Source organism: Elephas maximus, chromosome 11 (genome assembly GCF_024166365.1).
Source record: "Elephas maximus indicus isolate mEleMax1 chromosome 11, mEleMax1 primary haplotype, whole genome shotgun sequence".
Lineage (NCBI taxonomy): Eukaryota > Metazoa > Chordata > Mammalia > Proboscidea > Elephantidae > Elephas > Elephas maximus.
In genome coordinates, this window is record NC_064829.1 from 12,270,959 (window position 1) to 12,291,550 (window position 20,592).

At 44.4% G+C, this 20,592-nt stretch overlaps 2 protein-coding genes across 2 annotated transcripts in view; one reads left to right on the forward strand and one right to left on the reverse strand.

The window, feature by feature from the left end:
• Positions 1 to 11,891, reverse strand: part of APCDD1 (APC down-regulated 1) — a 36,118-nt gene extending 24,227 nt beyond the window's left edge. The window contains exon 1 of the mRNA XM_049901850.1: positions 11,497 to 11,891. Within this exon, the coding sequence (XP_049757807.1) occupies positions 11,497 to 11,554 (58 nt within the window). The 5' untranslated portion in view covers positions 11,555 to 11,891. The remainder of the gene's footprint in view (positions 1 to 11,496) is intronic.
• Positions 11,788 to 20,592, forward strand: part of LOC126085668 (transcription factor ATOH8-like) — a 139,466-nt gene continuing 130,661 nt past the window's right edge. The window contains exon 1 of the mRNA XM_049901268.1: positions 11,788 to 12,194. Within this exon, the coding sequence (XP_049757225.1) occupies positions 11,788 to 12,194 (407 nt within the window). The remainder of the gene's footprint in view (positions 12,195 to 20,592) is intronic.

Sequence of the window (20,592 nt, forward strand, 5' to 3'; positions counted from 1 at the left end):
TTTATAACACATAGGAAAATCACAAAATGGAGGACAGCCACACACGGCCTAACCCAGTTGACACATTTTTGGGGGTCACAGTTCAATCCATTACGGTCTCTGTTAGGCAATCAAGGAATGAAACAAACTGCAATGTGTGCCTGATGGGTCAGGTGCATTGTGATCAATTACAGTGTAGTTAACCTGAAACTGATTTTAATTAAATTCACAAAGTATTGGAAGTGGGGAAGATTCTGTCTTAAATATGGCCTACTAAGCATTCAGTAAAACCAAACCCAAACCAAACCTGGAGTTGATTCTGACTCATAGCAGCCCTATAGGACGGAGAAGAACTGCCCCATAGGGTTTCCAAGAAGCAGCTGGTGGACTTGAACTGCAGACCTTTTGGTTAGCAGCCAAGCTCTTAACCACTGTGCCACCAGGGCTCCAAGCATTCAGTAAAGATGCCATCATATCAGCATCAACCTAGTTGTGTTCTAAAAATTGGTTTGTAAACCACTTTACCCCTTGCAAAATGTTTTTGAATAAATATCATAAAAGCCAGGAGGGTAGTGGGTATGGATGAAATCTCTGGAGCTAGGCTGCTTGGGTTTGAAATTGGATCTGCCACTGAAAGGATTTCACTGAATCTAAGACTTCAGTGATTGTTACAATGGATCATAATTTTATGTACCAGTGGAAAAAAACACTTCCACTTAATGGTGACTCATGCCTTGACAGCAGACCTGAGGCACATGTGGGTCATCCACAGCAGCCTCTGACTACTTTGAAACTTCTTTTATCAGTTTAAAGAGATTTGGCAATTTGTCTGGCCTTCAGCTGCATTTTTTTTTTTTTTTTTTACCTGTGACAGGTAATCCATTTGCTTTGCATGAAGCTCAGTAACAAAACAAAAAGCCAGCCTCAGCCTCATCTTTTCTTGGGTATCTTTCTTTCCAAGTAACTGACTGTTGCTGTGTAAGGAAATATGGGGTTAGCATTACTCTTCTAGAAATAAATATTGCTTCATTAATATCAAATTAACACTCCACTGCTCTGTTATCTAGCTCTGTTATGAGGCCCTTCTGCTTTTCACAATGAATTTACTTTTCAATGCTGAGAGTGTGAATGCTTAAGTGAGTTATGGAGAAGAAACCAAGCGTATCTGACTCAGACATTTTGTTCTATTTTCAAAACCAGCCTATTAGCAACTGAACTCAAGGGAGGGAGTACCAGCAACACTCGGGAAGGGACTGAGGTGAAGATGGTGTTAGCGGCTGCAGCCAAGTTCACATGGGCAAGTTCACATGCCTCCTCCCATCACTGCCTGCTGACTGGTGGGGCTATAATCCCTATCGATTCTAAGGTGCACGCCAACTTCAAAGACCTTAAAGTATGAAAAAAATGCACCTTTTTACAATCAATGAAATAAAGTACTGTGACCTTGAACAAATCACCTAACCTCTCCACACTTCAGTCCACTCATCTGTAACAAGGGGATAAAAACATTACCCATCTGATGGGGTTGTTCTCAGGATTAAGTGAGAATTTTCTTCGCAAAGTGCCTGGCACATAGTAAGTTCTCGTTAAACGCTATCTGTTATTAGTTTAAGTAATGCCTTGGCTCTTAGACCACCCTCAAAAAGTCCTTCCTGACCAACAGAACAGTTGAAGTAATGACACAAGTCACCCAGAGCCAAGCATATTCTGAGCTCTCAGAAGCACAACATGTTCAGGGTAAAGAGATGGGCTCCCAAAGCTGAATGATGACCTGATGTAGAAGAGGGTGGGATCCTAAGTACCAGACTCCGACAAGCTCTATTCTGTTTTACAAGTACCTACTATTACTTTGTGTATTTTAGGGCCCACAGGCACAAAGAGTAAATATAAGTTTTTCTGGCCTTGAGGATCTTGAGGTGTCATTGGCCTTGATGTCAAAGAACAAGGGCTGAGATGATGAGGGAGGGCTCTAGGGAAGGAAGGCTGGGGATTGCCAAGGCAGAAGGAGAGGGTGCGTGATCATCTGCACGGGCCTCCCACAGGCTAGAGGCACACAGTGAAGGGGGCCTACAGTTAGGTTTTTTAAAGCCAGTGGTGGAAGAAATAAAATACAATAACCAACATGCACATCACTGGAAAGCAGGCAAGTGACTAACTTACTCAGGGTTTCTAATGGCAAATAATTCCCACCTCACTACTGCAACTATGGAGAAGAGCTCACAGGCTGGTGGGGCAGTCGGTGCTGTGGCAGCATCCACGTGGGCACTGTGAGACCCACCTGTAGGAAGAGCTCCATAGCTGGCCTAGCCTCACCAACGACAGTGCTATCATTTAGGGCCAACTCTCTAAGGCAATACTGTATTTTTAAGGGTGAGAAAAACGGTTCGTATTTATTCTCTTTTTATCTTTTCCCTTTGAAAAACCTACCAGCTTGATTGTTTTTAGAAACAAAACCAAACCCATTGCCATCGAGTTGATTCCGACTCATAGCAACCATATAGGACAGAGTAGAACTGCCCCATAGGGTTTCCAAGGAGCAGCTGGTGGATTCTAACCACCAACCTTTTGGTTAGGAGCCAAGCTCTTAATCACTGCCCCACTTAGGGAGCAAAAGTAACTAATTAGGTGAAGTGAAAGAAAGAGTTGCTATAAAGTAGGAGAAACCATCTCTTAGGTCTTCAGTTCACTGACACTGGTCTCCAATATTCACTGGGCTTGTCTAATGTGCAAAATATGGATGGCCTTCTTGCAAGTGCTACTTGTAATAAATGACAGGAAGTTAAACGCTCATTTGAAGCACCAATTTAAATGCAGAAGGCACGAAGTGTAATAGCTGTGTCTTTATACTCCGAGGCTCCCTTCTGGAGAATCAGCCATGGTGCCCTCTAAGGAGACCGGCCTTAGATTTCTGATTACCCCAGGGACCCCTGTTTTCATTGCATCACCCACAGTTCACTTCATCAACTCCAAATTTGGGGGGGCACAAACTAACAACTCACTCATTCCAACAATCATTAAAGCTCTGAAGGACCAGGCACTGTGCTAGGCACAGAAGCTACAAGCATGATACCCAGAGGAGCCTCACTCAGGGAAGGTACATGCCAGCTACATGCGGGCCTGTCCAGGGACCCGTGAGAACAAAAGGGGTGGCTCTCGGTGCGTCCTTGCGGGATGCACACAGGGGCAGCCTGTAGGCTGAATGGGAGCTCTCTAGGCAGAATACACAGCATGTTCAAACACATGGGGGTGTGAGAGAATGATTCCTATCAGGAGACAGAGCACAGGGTGCACAGGAGAAGGGCGTAGGTGTCGCCGGGAAGGAGGCAAGGCCATGGCTGAGAATGTCATGGGTGTCATTCTGGGTGTGCATTTGATTTGAAAGGTGAGGAGAAATCATCAAAAGATTATAAACAATGCAGTGGTGATTTTCGAAGACTGCTTTTCCCTTTTTTGGAGGCATGGAGGAGCAGATGAGAAGCAGGAAGACTAATTATTAAGCTGAAGCAAAAAAAAAAAAAATTTTTTTTTTTTTAGCAGTAGTTGAGTGTCGTATCATTTATTGCCTGAATAAATTAGAGAGCTAAGAGAAGAGAAGGGAGCTGATTTCAACAAGTGACACAAAATCCTTTCTGTAGTCTTGGAGACATACTGACCACCTTTTGCATCTTAGGGTGGAAGAGGTGTTACCAAGAAGTTATATTGAAAGAAAAGGAGGATGGAAGGAAGGGAGGAGTGAGAAAAGAAGGAAAGAAACCTACACTCATTTAGCACTGCACCTGAATAAGAGCTTTTGTAAAACACTGTGTGTCCTACTTTGATGTATCTTAAATTCTATTATCAATCATCCTTGTACTTCGCAATATAGTGCTCAAGGATGGCAGCTAACGAGTGTAATATTTCCTGTCTCAGTATACCCGTTATTTATAAGAAATGTGCTTACTCTCCGTAACAATAATATGCAAAATCCTTCACTTAATTGGATTAGTTACGTAATATAAAGTCTTGGTTAATCACAATATTTGGATGTTGAAAATTCTGCCATTGTATGTTGAATGCAACTGACATTATGACCTTTCTCCGATGATTCAGGCGCTCAAAGTGGCTCAAGGTCATTGTTAGGGCAGTGTTCATGGGATGGTACTGTGGCCAGGGAAACAGTGAGCCTGAAGGATCAAGTATCAGCCCTGTTCAGGCCGTGAAAGTTTTCCCTTTATTCTTCTTAAAAAAAGAATATATATATACACACACACATACATACATATGTTTGTGTGCATGCAAATAACATCGACATTTTGGTTAATTGAGTCAATATTAATTAAAGGGACTAGTTAACTGGTTCTCATTTATTTAAATTTTTCTGAAAATGAATTCAGAGAAAAGAGCATTTCAAAGGATTAAACAACAACTGCAAAGAGAGAGTGGCTGTGAGATTTTAGTTTCCCAAGTGGCTCTGGGAAGTCACCCAATCTGTGCCTCTCTTTTTCCTGTATAAACTAAAAATTATAGTAACGGTGAAAATAACCACTGTTTGTCCAACACCTGGCACTTCACTTCATGTGTGTATTATCTCGTTTAATCAAGTGCTAGTTCCTACGAAGGCACAGGAAGGGTAATGGTAGGCGAGAATTCTTCAACGGGAGTGTCACGTAACGTCAGTCAACGATGCCAAGGAAACCAGGACTCCCACAGCACTGCTGCCAGCCCAGTGGATTCTGATTAAGGAGGTTATGGAAATGATTTCACTATAAAATGGTTACAAACACCGGGAGCCCTATGGCCTGTATAAAAATTATTATGGCACAGGGCTAGCTTCTTTTGAGTGAGTGAGAGAGAAAAAGGTAGACTCAGGATGGAAATCGCTCACCTGTTGAAGCAAATTAAGTCCTGAGGGCTTTAGGGTACAATTTTATAAATTACCAGGGTTCTAAATGAGATCCCTGGAGGGCTTATACCTTTCCTTTTTTTTTTATCCCAAGGAATAAACTACCCCACAATCATAATCCCAGTAACCTACCGTTCAGAGAGTGAAAATTCCCAGTGACAACAGGTAAAAGAAAGATTTCTGTAAATGAAAGGAAACACAGAGTTGACCATTCACACAGAGATCTACACCCTAAATAAAAGGCCTATGTGACTAGGCTAACGGTTCACATTGCTTGAATTCACCAGATCACAAATATAGAAAGCAGTCCTTGGCAGTTTTCAAAAGAACAAACACAGTACCTCTGCTACAGACACCCACAGCAGATCTTAGTCCTAAACCCAAGGTGCTCTCAAAAAGCAGGCTGGTCCACTGAGAGAGCTCAGAAAGTGCTGCCGAGGGGGCAGAACAGCAAGGGCACTGCTGTTGCTGCTTGCCTTTGGAAGTCAACATTCATGTCCCACAAGCCACTGAAGGCCTACTACGCACTGGCTTACCTCTTCGGCACTGACCACTGCGGACATATGAAAGAAAAGGTGAAACAGAAGGATGGTAGACTCCATGTCCAGGTCCCTGATTTCTCAATATTTGAAAAATCTGAATTATCTAGTACATTCCACCATTTTTCACCTGCCTACGAGAAACCAAAAGTTCAAGGCCATTTTACATGTAATCGTATGTAAAATTAGTTGGGAAGGAAACAATCATTTTCAAGCATGCTTGGGACCAAATACACACACACACACACGCTTAAGAAATAGTCTTTAATTACATTAAAAAAGACTAGATAAGGATGCCTAGATATTAATAATGGTTGTATTTGGGTAGAAGGGTTTTGATTCTTTCTCCTATACATTTTGCATGTCCCTACACTTTATATGGAAACCCTGGCGACGTATCGGTTAAGTGCTACGGCTGCTAACCAAACGGTCGGCAGCTTGAATCCGCCAGGCGCTCCTTGGAAACTCTATGGGGCAGTTCTACTCTGTCCTATAGGGTCACTATGAGTTGGAATCGACTCAACGGCACTGGGTTTGGTTTGGTTTTGGTTACACTTCATGTAATAAGCCATCTATTACTTTGATAATCAGAGTGAGAAAAGTATTCTCAAGTCAGAACCTGAGTGATATGTAAAAACTTGAAGCAGATAAAATGTGACTGATTAAACACAGGTAATTACTTAGCCATGAAATTGCCCTGCCCAATTAAATAAACAGTCATTACTGTAAATGTGTCCTTTGAAGTGGATATTGCCAGATAAACTCCAGCACAGCTTCCATTTTTTGGAATAAAGTGTTTGTGGATCACAGACAAGACTGGATTTTCTTCCCACACACAGGTGCCGACCAAGTTCTTGTTTTTACTTTCAAGTTTTTTTTTTTTTTTTGAGCTAAAAGAAAGCTCCTTCTACCAATCTTTAAACCTTCATATTTAAAAGTATTTTTCTTTTTTCTTGATAGACATATACTAGTGTCAAGATCTCAAATTCCTAGTTCTGTTTAACTTTAGCTGAAACGAGGTAATTTTTCATGTCATTTTCTTCTGACACCATGTCCCACTTAGACACTAGTGTTGAAGCGAGACTGCAAATCTTACACGTTGGCTCTGCAGCTAACTGCTGCGGCATACCCGTCCTCTTCAGCCCAGCCGCGCATGTACGCGTGTGTGAGCATGAGCCTGTGTGTGTGTTTGCTGTCAGCCACGGCACAGCATGCCGTGCCCCAGCTCTGGGGCTCTTCAATCCTCATCTCTTCCCACCCCTTGGTATTCTTCGGGAACCTTCAGGAAAGAGGAAATGTTCCTCCTTACAATCCCTGTGCCCAGCAATGTGTGGCACCTGGCATACAGTAAGCCAAAACCGAACCAATTCCTAGTGACCCTGTGCCAACCTTTTGGTTAGCAGCTGAGTTCTTAACCAGTTGGCCACCGGGGCTCTGAACCTCATAAACATACTTGCTGAATGAATAGTTAGCTGAATGAATGAAACTAACATATGACTTCCCAGAATAATTTTGTTCCCAAATTGGAGAGAACTAAGTAACAACCTATACACATAAAATCTTGACATTTATGGCAGTCTTTTTTTCCTGAAGCTTTCTTTGTAATCACGTCAACTCTATATATAGTCTACTGGAGATGTGTCCTGCCATGTATGCTTTCAGCCAAAAGATAAAATCACTAATATTTCGCCTGTAGTCTTAAACGCTTTATGCTTTGCTTTAATACATTATATCATGTTGTCACCAGTCTATTCCAAAACAGTACGTAATTACAGTCACAGCATCCACCTCTACTCAGCTCTTTCCTCCTTTAGGGCGAGATAGAATGAACGCAGCCTGACAGAACTCTGCTGGGTCTCCTGCAGTCACGTGCCTGAAAGAAGTCGACTTATTTAACAAGAGAATATTTAATCTAAGACTCTGCCTTCCTGTGATATACAGATGAGTCATGTTTCTTTTCAAAATTTTATTTTCATCTTTTGACTAAAGGAGAAAAAGGTGCAGGAAAGAAAATATTTTCTTGGTTACAAAAACTGTCTTTGGTAAAATGGCATTTCAGAGTCCTATTTGACCCTATTTAAATGTCTTCCCATTTTGTTGGTTAAGCTATCATGTGGTAATCGCTACAGCTTTTAAAAGTTTTGACAGAATAAGCTTGAATGAAAGGGACTAGCTCCAGAGTCTTTACCTTTCAGAAAAGTCAATTCTACAAAAGTAAACAGCATTTGGGAATATAGTCTGTCTCCCAACATTAGCTCCAAACCTTAAAAACAAATGTTTTCATTAGCAAAGGGAATCAGTGCTTTGACGTGTGTTAAAGCACCAGTGACTTTAGACGGCCTCGTGCTAATCTGTGTTTCTGGAGCTGAATGATTTTTAGCATCTGACATCTGAAACGCTTGTGACTTTTCATGTAAGCAAAGAAAACAGTGATAACGGATGTCTCCCAGCTGCATACCTTCATGACATCCAATAGGTTTTATTTGGATTAAGAAATGCAATTGTTTTCAGAATCTGAAGGGGAGGAAAGTAAAATTGACATGTATACTTTTACGCCATCAAATTTTCAACTTGGGTCTTGTGCTGCATTTACAGTTTAGAAAAACAAGAAAAATAAACAACAGGTTCAAGTCTCGCCAGAGTCTGAATTACTCATCAATAGGCACTTAGGGAGTGATTTATGACTTGCAATGAATTGAAACAGAAGTAACCAAAAAACTGAACAATGACTGGATACCAAACATATGGTATCTATAGCACCCTCACAGGACTGGTCATAAAGAAGAAAAAAAAAAAAAAGAAGAGCACGTTTTAATCTTATCAACATGAACTGTGCACATAGAAATCTATAAATGATGTCTGAAACTAAGTTTATTAAACTCTGTTACAAGTACATTCATAACCATAGGAAATACATTTTACCTAGAAATTACTCCCATAAACAGACAAATGATATCACATGGCTTAAATAATAAAATGTCGTATTTCTCAGGAAAAAATCATTATGCCATCTTGAGATTTCCTTTCAACTCATAACTTCAACTTAAATATATGATCAAGCTCCACCTGTTACTACAGAAGAGAATTTTTGAATGCTTGTAAAATAACTGTAGAGTAGGACATAGTCACAAAACCATTTTCTTGGCTTAGGCTGATTAATAGCCATTTTCTGGTAAAACTACTTGCTATGGATTGAATTGTGTCCCCCCAAAATATGTGTCCACTTGGTTAGCCCATGGTTCTCAGTGCTGTGTGGTTGACTTCTATTTTGTGATCTGATCTAGTTATCCTATGTGTTGTAAATCCTAACCTCATGAGTTGGAATCAACTTGATGCAACGGGTTGGGGTTGGGTTAGGTTATGAGGTTAATGAGGCAGGATTAGAGGCAGTTATGTTAACGAGGCAGGACACAATCTACAGGATTAGACTGCATCTTAAGTCAATCTCTTTTGAGATATAAAAGAGATTAAACAAGCAAATAGAGGGACCTCATTACCACCAAGAAAGAAGAGCCAGGGGTGGAGCATGTCCTTTGGACCTGGGGTTCCTGTGCCAGAAGCTCCTAGCCCAGGGGAAGATTGATGACAAGGACCTTCCCTCAGATTTGACAGAAAGAGAAAGCCTTCCCCAGGAGCTGGCACCCTTAATTCAAGACTTCTAGCCTCCTAAACTGTGAGAGAATAAATTTCTCTTTGTTAAAGCCATCCACTTGTGGTATTTCCGTTTCACCAGCACTAGATAGCTAAGACACTACTTCAACCACGTTAAAAAAATCAGGGGGGAAGGGGAGAATACCCACTTCTTCTCGGCTGCTTTACATTATCCTAACTAATTGTGACGAACCTTCCATAAATCCTGAAGATTTACAAGTTGAACAATGATTCCGTCTGTTTATTTTCTGCACTAAAGCCCAACCCTCCCGTACGGACCTAAGTAGATCTTTGGGCTACTTTTGTTTTAAAAATTTTGCCACTGCAGATTCATTTTGAAGTTGGATAATTTTTTGTAGGTTTATCCATGTAATCCAATTAAATTTTGCAACCCCCTTTTTTATTTTATACCTCCTCTTCTCTCTCTCACATACACACACACGTGCACACGTGCTGTTCTGGTTCCACTGTCCCACCACTTCATACTCAGCCTGTGCCTTCAGTTACTCTCTCGCTCCCTGCAGTCCTCTTTGCAGCACCTCTGTGTCTGGGTATATCTGCAGATCCCAAGGAGTTACCTAAGGCTCCAGACTCTAATTTGGGAGATCCAGGGCTATACTATAACCTCACTAAAGGTATACTTGGGGTTTTGCTACCTGCCTGATAGCTATTACTATTATCTCAGCTTGGACTGGAGGGTAAAAAGTATAATTACAACCCTGAATCTCAAAACAAGAAGAAAATGCTCCATCTGGACAGGAGTAGGCCCCGTCTCTGAGCCTTGCTTTTGTAGTTCAAAAGCAACGATTTTATGCAAAAAGTTCTGTTCATGCCAAATTTTCAAGTAATTTTTCATTTTAAGTTATTTGACCATCCTATTTTTTTCTTAAGATATCACAACAGACTTCTTTAAAGGGACAATTTTCCTGTTTCATCTCTTTTTTCTTGTGTGTGTGGCAGCTGCTGTTTGATCTGTTCATTGCCCCTGATTTGTTTCATGTTTCAGCCAAAGATTAAAACTGCTCTGTAATTCTAAGCAGATGGGCCTAGGAGCTCAACCCTGTAATTATACCTTCTCTCTTTTGCCCTCTAACTGCAAGCCTTGCATCCTGACTTTTAAATTCTGCGATTGTTGGGGGGCTCAACATGCACCTTGGCAATCACGCAGGTCTGCCCATCCAGACAGGTCCACACAGCCTGTGGCGTGAGGGTGAGCCACCTGGGGGGACCTGAAAGAAGACAGCAAAGCAGCAGCTTGTGGGCTAAGTAAGGAACACAGCCTAATATTCAGTCCTGGCTACAAGCATTCTGAAGCTGGATCCATTGCAGGCTCCTGCTCAAAACCCGGAAGGAGAATTGTTGAGGGCGCTGATCTCAGCCCAGATTCGGAGTGGCTGTGAAGAGGTGCTGAGGAAGGAGGGCCGCTGCTCCAGGGAGGGGTCACTCTGCTGAAATGTTCACTGTCTGACCATGAGGGAGGGTCTTTGGAGGACTGAATCTTTTTCCTTGGCAGGTCATGGTTGTCAATACCGACCAACCCCCAAATCTGCATCGTCAAACTGTAGTGCAATTCTGCCTAATTGTTCTCACTGCAATTTCTGCAACCCTTTTAAAAGGGCCGATGTTCCCTGGCTAAGGGTTTAGCACAGTCCCTGAGAAAGTGTAGCACATGCAACCCTGAAAAAAAAAAAAAAAAAAAACCACCAAGCAAGAGTACAAGGAAATAAAGCATCAAGGTCGGGTGAGACTCGGGAGACTGGTTTTAATTATTACGTCTTGGCTGTTAGAAGTTCCCTGCTCTTTCAAACTGCAGCCAAAGACTCCAGGAGCTTCTACCCGTCAGTGCACTAGAAGGCAACCCCACCATCACCTCTTCAGAGTGACTCAAAGCTTATCCATACAACACACATGAATGCTAACAAACGCTACACAACCCGCCCCCCGAAATGGTTTCCCCCTTAAATGACCATAGTTTCTCGTTACAGACCCGTAAAAGCTGGAACTACACCGAGTCTCTCTTGCATCTGACGCTTCGGACACTGGATCGCAGAGCGTGCGGCTTCCTTACAGTCGATCCTTTTAAAGTTCCACAGCGTGGATGCACTTGGGGTGTGTGTGTGTGTGTGTGTGTCTGTGTGTGTGTGTGTCTGTGTGTGTGTGTCGGGGGGGAGTGCTCTGCACAGGTTCGCACCCTCCCACGAAAGAAAACTCCCGCAGCAAAGCCGCTCTGGGCGCCAGGGCGCAGGGGCGCAGGGGCTCCGGGCTAGGACGCCGGAGAGCCGTCTCCGAGGAGCGCTCAGGCCGACGCGGGGCTTTCCTCAAGCCGGCCCCTGCCCAGGACAGCGCAGCCCCAGCCGTGGCCGCACGGCCTCTCGGGTGGGGTCCGGGGCCATCGCGGCTCCCACCCCTTGGGCTCGGAGAGCAGTGGGTCACCTTCGGACTCACCGTGAAGCAAGAGGGCCGGGAACAGGTATCTGACCAGGAGGCAGCAGAGACAGAACATTTCCAGGCTCCTGCGGCGGCTCCGGCTCTCCGAATCTCGCGGCCGCCCGCCGCCGGGCGCCGGCAGAGGCACCGCGCCCGCCCGAGGGGACCTCCGTCCCCGCGCGCCCGACCGTCCGGCGGGCGGCGTACAAAGGCCGTCCCGGCGAGGCCGCGCCGGCCGCCTCGCCCTCGGCTAGCCCGGCCGCGCGGGCCTCTAAGGGCCGAACCGCTCAGGCGGCCGCCGCGCGCCCCATGCCGGCTCCGCGCCGGGCTCCGTGGCCCCCGGCGCCGCCCGCCGCGTCCTGCTCGGCCGCAGCGCGCCGACGAGCAGTGGCCGCCACCACCGTGCAGCCGCAGCGTCTCTTCATATTTCCAGCGCGCGGCGGGTGGAGGGCCGCGGGCGGGGGCGGGGCGGGGCGGGGGCACTTGAAAGGGAGCCCCGCCCTGCGCCCCGCCCTCCCCGCGCCCCCCGCGCCCCGCGCCGCTCGCCCTCCCCGGGCTCCGCGCGGCCCCTCCGCGCCTCCGCCTCAGCGCCCACTGCCTCCTGCCAGGGGCTCCCCGGGGCTGGGCACGCGCTCCGCCGGCCAGGAAGGAACTAGTGGCCCTCATCGTCCGCCTCGCCCAGGGCAGCTCGGGAGCCTGGCTTCGGTTCTCCACAGGTGAGAGGGGCTGGACGCACGGGGGCCTCGAGTGGGCTCTGAGCGGTGAAGTGCGCGCGCGTGAGAGAGGAGGAGGAGGAGAAGAGAAGACACGGGAGATCTGGGAAATTGCCCGGGCGTGGGGATGCAGGAGTGGTGGGCTCCTAATGGGGGCAGTGCGTGTCTTAACTGAAAACTCCCGCCGCCGGTTCAGGCCTCGCTTCTGGGCTGAGAGGAGAGTGCGCGCGTCACAGGCCCCGACCGGTGAAAGGTGTAGGCAGCAGGAGCCGTCGTCTTTTCCCTCCCACTTCCAGAAGTCAAAGGACTTGCTGAAGCAGAGGAGACATCTCAGAGAAACTCTCTGTCAGTTCCTGGGAAAGTGCGTAGGCCCCTTCTCTGACTCCTCTTCTTCTCCACCCCAAACCTGATAACCTCTGTTATGTTGATTTCGTGTTCTGTGGGCCTATTGGGGTATGTTCAATTTTACCTTGGTGTTAAATACCCAAAGGCAGGAACAAATAACCCCCTCTCCCTTAATTCCCCAGGGCAGTGGTATGGGCTGTTTTTGATGCATGGTGGCCTTCCCACCTGCCCAGCTGCTCTCTGGCTGACCTGAGGCCCCTCTGCTGCAAGGGCCTCCAGGGCCATTCTGTCCTCCCTCAGGAGTCCTGTCTAGAGCCCTAGACTGAATGTCCCCTTCTCCTCACACGGGGATGATGAGCAGTCACTAAAACTAAAAAAAGGGTAGATGAAATCAAGAGAACAGTTCTTGACTCAACTCTGCTGGTGCTTTTCATCAAGAAAACACGTTCAAGAAGTGCCTGGCCAAAAGACACCACAAAAAATGGAAATTACAGACCAATATCTCTCATGAATATAGATGCAAAAATTCTCAACAAAATTCTAGCCAATAGAATTCAGCATCATATCAAAAAAATAATGCACCATTAACAAGTAGGACTCATACCAGGTATGCAAGGATGGTTCAACATTGGAAACCAATCAACTAATCTACCACATTAAAAAAAAAAAAAAGTGAAGTGTCTGGCTTCTCAAGAGAAGTCTCTGCCCGTTTCAACAATGATCTAACTCCTTATGCTTTACACTTTCAAAACTAGCTAGATCTCAGCATTAAAGTAATACTTAGTAAAATAGATGATAATATGTTTGACAATTTCCTCTTCTTCATTTCTTCCCCCCTCCCCCGACCCGCCGAAGGCCATGGGTTTTTTGATGTGATGGTGCTGATATTATTGGATGTGTTTTAATTTTATCACCATCATTATTTTCTTTCTATCTCTAATATGAGGGATCATAACATGGACCACTTGCCTAGCTGGCAAGGATGTTGTGAGAATTAACATGCTAATGTTTGCAGATCTTAAAGATGAGGGCTCCACGGGTACACAGCGTGGGACGTGGTGGTTCAGTTGTAAAATTCTTGCGTTCCGTGTGGGATACCTGTGCAGCCATCACCCAGCTGTCAGTGGATGTTTGTGTGCTGTTGTGTTGCTGAACTGGTTTTAGTAGTGTTTCCAGACTAAAACAAACTAGGAGGAAAGTCCTGGTAATCTATTTCTGAAAAGTCAGTCCATGAAACCCTGTGGATCTCAGCAGTCCACTGTGCATGGGGTCCCCACGAGCCAGGGGTGACTCGACAGCAGCTAACAGCAAGTGTGCAAGAAGAGTCATGATGCCCACGAGGGTGAGTGTTGTTTTGAGTTAGGCGTGCTTGGCTACATCTCTGAGCCTGATTTTGTTCCCAATCAGTTGTTTTCCTTGTTGCTGGGCTTGGGTAGCAGATTATGATTTGTGGAATTTGAATGCTTCCCAAGTGTCAATTAGGTTTTTATTTTAAACCAAGAACTTGATTTCTTCACAAATGGTTGGGCAGTTGGAAATGATGTAAACAACCTACTTGGCTGCTTCAGCAGAACATTCTCTTGTCACCAAGAACACATACTTAGGCAGTGTTTAGTTTTTCTATGCCTTTTAGTCATGTGATGCCTTTTAGTCTATCTGGGAATATTTGAAACAAGCAAACTACGTAAGAGAGTGTTAGGGATGATGTGTTTATGTGTAAGCAACTTGGTTGATAGTAATTGAAAAATGTTAAGGTCATTGATCACACGTTAGCAGAACAATTAGGTAATACATTTATATAAATAGTTATCTGACTGTGTTATTTAAAAAACAAAACAAACAAAAACCAATAAGCCAGCTATAATTTTGTGTCATTTTTCAGGTCGATTCAATTTTTGTTTTTCAGCTGGTTTTACTGGTGTGGTATGAACATGGATAGATGATGTCACCAGTTTGAGATTTGTTCTGCCCGTCTATTTTCCACATGTAGTGTCATAGATGCAGATTCTCAACCCTCAATGTAACATCTTGGAGCTACTGCTTCCAGAAATGCCCTCATCAACTTCTGCCTATGTAGGCTTAGATTTTTCCTAGCTACGTTGTTGTGTGATGTGGGGTAGATTCCGACTCATGGTGACCCTACAGTGACCCTATAGGACAGAGTAGAACTGCCACACAGGGTTTTCTACACCTGGTAGCATAGTGGTTAAGCGCTTGGCTGCTAACTGAAAGGCCAGTGATTTGAACCCATCAGTCACTCTGCTGGAGAAAGATGTGGCAGTGTGCTCCCATGAAGATTACAGCTTTGGAAGCCCTATGGGAAAGTTTTACTTTGTCCTATCCGGTCATTATGAGTCAGAATCAACTTAATGGCAGTAGGTTTGGTTTTTGTTTTTTTGGAATCTTTATGGGAGCAGATTGCCAGTTTTTTTCTCTTGCGGAGCAGCTGGTGGGTTTGAACTGCCTACCTTTTTGTTAATAGCCGAGTGCTTAAGCACTGCACCGCCAGGGCTAGTATTTTCTTAGCTGTAGGGCTCAATAGAAGTAAGGATGGAGAGACTTCGTCTCACATACTTTGGACATGTTATCAGAAGGGAACAGTGCCTGGAGAAAGACATCATGCTTGGTAAAGTAGAGGGTCAGTAAAAAAAAAAAGGAAGACCCTCAACGAGATGGATTGACACAGTGGCAGCAACAATGGGCTCAAGCATAGCAACCATTGTGAGGGTGGTGTAGGACTGGGTAGTGTTTTGTTCTGTTGTACATAGGGTCGCTATGAGTCAGAACCAACTCAACGGCACCTAACGACAACAACGACATAGTGCTCAAGGATAGTGAAAAAAATATGGTCTTAATTTGTCTTACAATGATTATGTGTGGCTATATGCCAAGGGTGCTAGAATTGGGAGGAGAGCATTTCTAGAGAGGCAGCGGGCAGTTCTTAGCTCCAGCTCAGAATGGGGCCCCTGAAACAAGCCCACAGATTTTCCCAGACCACCTGTAAGGACCTGGGCCTTGGGCAGGAGCTCCTGCAGCCCAGGTCCCAGTGATAATGGAGAGACCCTGGCAGCGACAACTGGACAGGTTTCCCTTAGTAGCATCAACAAGTGTGTTCAAAGATTCAGTGCTATTTGTGAATAACATTTGCCATGTTGATGGGAAGAGGAAACTCATAGGAGCTAAGTTCTCAGCACAGTGTATCACCAGGCACATTTGTAATTCCCATGATTTGTTCAGTTGCCAACTCACCAGGCCTCTCGAATGGTTTCCAAGTTGTCTCTTTCCACAAACATTGTGATGCTAATTGTGAGCCTCTATAATTGACTCAGTTTTTGAGCCAAAATTAGCCCTTTGACCTTCCATAGTAACTGAATCATGAGCAGGCTTTCTGGGATGTGCTGTGCTGGGCACAGAGCTTGAGCGATCCCCAGGGCTTGATCTTCTTAGGGGCTGTTTCAGTTTTTAGGGAGCACAGGGTATTAGAGGGTACTGTTACCCCAATGTCCTTTAAAACCAGTGCTGCGGCTGGGTTTTTTAATACAGTCATCATGAAAATTCATCTGCAGTTATGCTCTAATGCAAGTCATTTGGAATTTAAGAGGTTCTAGGTCTTTCTGTTCTTAAAGAAAATGACAGTTATAAGAACGGTTAGAATAATTAAAACGTTAATTCCTAAATGTGCTCAACTATGAATATGGTTAAAAGCATGTTGTGGCTTTTCAGTGTTTGGCACAGGGTGCCAGAGAATGAGAGGGGGAAGGGAAAACTGCATTCTTGGCCTGCGTCCTCAAAGGATGAGAAATATAACCAGGAAGAGACTTTTTTCAAAACTTGCTAGATGTCGCTGCCAAGCCCGTGACGTCATTATGGTAAATTATCATAGATTATAAGTATCTGGCGGACAGGGATAGTGTTTAATCATCTCTGTCTGCTTCCAGTGCCTAAGCCAGTATTTTCAGTATTTTGCCCACAGTGATACTTCGATAAAGGGAAAATACATTGAATTTTTTAAAATCCTGTCCAACTTCCCTTAGAGGCAGAGAGTGTAAAATTATCCTGAGGAATCCTTAGAAAAGAATACTTTACTTTTATAGTTTTAAACATGTTAATTAGAACAAACTCTGTTTTGAGAATGTAGTTTAGATGTATCTTTTGGAAGAGCACAGTCTTCTGAATGTAAGAAATTAAGTATTACATTCTTTTTTATACTAACGGACATTATCAGTGAAAACTAATAACATGTTTGTGAGCTTAGCATTTATTCATTCATCCATCCAACATTATGGACACTGTACCAGATACATATGTACCAGATACATATGTACTCGCATCCGAAAATAGGGACAGATATGTATGGGAGTGATTCAGCTTAACCGTTTCGTTCACCTTTTGTCATGAGTTTGGGGGGTTGAAGTGAAGTCTGAGAACTCTTACACTGGAAGAAAATATAAGACCCTTCAGAGAGGACACTGTCAAGGACCTTGGTAGCATTTCTCTGCACTGTTCACATGACTTGTGTAGTGCTGGTTGTCTTGTATGTCTGACTGCTTTATCTGTCCAGCTAGATGATTAGGCTCTTTGAGGGCAGGAAGAAAATTGGGTATTATGTTTGTATTTCCTCCCTCAGCCCTTTTACAAGTCCTTCCATAATAGGCATTTGTTGGACTGGTAGATAATGTAGGATAAGATCACACCATCAAGAAAGAGTCTTTATGGAGGCAAAACCACCCTAAACCACTGCAGCACACAACTACAAAGGCAGAGAGGTACAAAAGCACTGCTGTGCAATCCAGCATGTGCTGTGTTGTGTGGCACACATAGTGACGCTCAAAAACATCTGACTCATGTAGCATACTGGTTACAGCACTAGCAGGCAGACTCACTGGCCTCCAATCGCTCAGCTCTGTGACCCTGGGCAAGTTATCTGACATTGCTGTGGCCCTGTGTCCCCGCCTGTGAAAGGGAGACAGCAGTAGCGTACAGTTTCATACGGTAAAGCACTACCTAAGTGTACGCTAACAATAATGAGTGTAGACCATCCATTCTCAGCTGCGGCAAAGTTATCCCTCAAGCGAGAAAATTGGTTTGGTGTGGGGTGGGGATTTAGAAAGTACAATGATTTGTAGCCCACCCAAGAGCCACAGCGTATAAAGGATAACCACGGACCTACAATTTAGTGGGGGTAGGTGAGAGCATCTAGAAAAATGTGTCTAAAAATTTTCCTTAGGGAGAAATATTGGGGGGGGGGAAGCTTGAGAAACACTGTACTAGATAAATAAATTATAAGATTAATGATATAATTAATCATCTATCAAATGTTGATAATAACTTCATTTCTTTCATTCATTGGGTATGTTTTGGTTACATGACACTAAATATGTTTACTTCAACTGAATGGCAGTGTACTATCTGATTACATCATCATAACATAATCAATGTTGTTTACTCTTGATTTAGATAGTTCAGGCGTTGCTAGTCACTCTTTACAGATGGGGAAACTGAGGCACAAAGAGGTTGAGTAGCTTGCTTCAAAGCTGTACAACTTTATAGGGGTAGAACCATTAGGTTTTATAACTTCCACTTGGGTTCTATTTCCAGCTCTAAGCCTGTACAAAAACAACAACAACAACAAACCAACCTTTCACCTCTCAGGAGTGGAAAACTGATTTAGATGTTTTTGAGACATTCAGTCTCAAGGGGGGATTTTGTGTAGGCAGTTTGGACGTTCACTGCAGATGTTATCTGTACTCTTGGTGCCACAGTTCACTTTATGTATAAAGTATCCAAACATTTTAGTTTCTAGAACACGCTGTTGACTTTGTAAAATAGGTGAGTGGACAAGATGGGCACTAAAATGCAGCCTAGTGCTGGGAGTCTTTGAACTTTGTAATATTAAAACTCATGAGCCCTTTGAAAATACGTGTGTGTGTGTATGAGTGTGCTTTTGATTGCATGTGTTTATGTAGATAACTGTGTGGGCAAAGCTACATGCAAAATTACAGTTCACCCATCCAAAGCTTAGCTCTCCAAAGCATAAACACAGCAGTCCTGTGGGTGAGCAGGAGGAAAGGCAGGGTGAGGAGCTCCTGGCTGATTCATCCACGCTGCAGGGCAACCCTAGGTCACTGGGGAGACCCGGGAGAGAAACCAGAGGCTGCACCCCCGGGCGTGTGCCGTGCCCTCCCCAGTCTGCAGGCTGCCTTCCCCGTGGTTCAGTGCAGAGTACAGTACAGCACAGGACGATCCCCCTCGCCGCTGCTGAGCTGGGTGTGCTGAGGATGCCAAGACTTGGTGATTCTCCACAAATGCAGGGCCCTGGAGGCGGGGCGGACGCTGGGCCCTGCTTTAAAGCTGACACGTTTTTACTCAAGCCAAATTTGGCGTCACCAGCTCCAGGGAAACCACTGCAGCAGACAAATCTCACAAGATCTGGCACTTGTAGAGGTGGGGTAGGTTGCTCCGAGGCCACGTCAAGAGAGCTGACCCAGCATATTACCCTGAATTCTGCAGCTCAACCTCCTGCACAAAACTGTGCATAGAAGAGCCTCCCCTCTCCCCTCCTACACGCATCTACCCCCAGCCGTGAGAGATGGTCTGAGCCAGGTAACCCAGGAGCTCTTGCAGGCTGAGTTCTGGGGTACGGGAGGTGGGTTCCTGAGGGCAAGCTAATAGTAAAAGCCCTCGGTAGTGAACCGTAAGCATTATATAAACACAGGTAGTTATTATCACTACTTACTAGGACACAAGTCCACACTTGCGTTTGTCTAGCTCTGACACTTTTAAGGTCATCATCTTGGGTAATAAGTGATGGTCATGTAGACAGTCCATTGTACCTGCTGTTGGCCACACTGACTCTGAGATGAGTTGGTAATTAAACGTTTATGTGACCAAAGACTTCTGCAAAAGCAGTAATTAAAATCATAGAATAGCAAAATAATTTGCAAACAAATATTACCTCTTTTCAATAAGCCAAAAACCAGGAAAAATCTGAGTCTATAAAGAACATGAGAAACATTACAGAGCAATCATAGGATAAGGATGACACAGAAAAAAATTCCTGAAAATAAAAATTTCTATGGCTACAAATAGAGCCAAATGTGGAAATACTACTGGCAGATATACTCCTGACTTGAAAACCATTGGTTTTCTAAAATTTCCCATGACAATCTACTAAATTATATCTAAGTAGTTTCCAAACACTTGTGATAAGAATAGATATAGAGCCATAATAATACGCATGATTGCATAGTTTCACCTTTTCAACAACAAAGGAGGCAGTTAGGAATGCAGGCCAAACTGGGTTAAAATTCCAACTCCACCACTTAGCATCCATGAGACCTTGAGCAACCTAAGCCTCAGGTTTCTCATCTGTAAAATGATCATATCAGGAATAATGGTCATCTCTTGGAGCTATTGGGTGGATTAAGAGGATGAACTTTTTAAAGAAAATCTGGTGGTAAGTACTGAAGCAAAGCCTCGGTGTAGTTTTTTTTTTCTTGGAGCTATTGGGTGGATTAAGAGGATGAACTTTTTAAAGAAAATCTGGTGGTAAGTACTGAAGCAAAGCCTCGGTGTAAAGGGCTGAAGGCCTGGACTGGGGCCAAAGGGCCGCTGCCCCTTCCGCTTCCTCCTTGGGTGCCTTCTTCTACTCTGGGCCTCCTAGCAGGACAGTGGTTTCTGACATGATAAGCAGGCTAAGCGAGAGCCCTTCAGTCTGCTGTGAGTCATTTACTCATTCAGTTGACATTTATTTAGCCGCGTTTCAGGCACTGTCTATGTAAATACACTCCTGTTCACATCCAAAACCCAGAAGTGCATCAAGGTGACAGGCAGAGTTGTCTGGGATCCTTTCTTGTCCTGTTCTCCTCCCTGTCATTGCCCTGGATTGGGCTCCACCTCGCCTCTAGCTGGAACTGTCAGGCTCAAAATCTGTCTCTTTGGGCTTCCTTTCTTTGCACCATCCTCCCAAAAGGTCCTAGAGCATCTTCGTGTTCTCTGCCCTTCCTCCTTAACCAACAAGAAATTATCGCATAAACTCACTGATTCTTACTGGTAT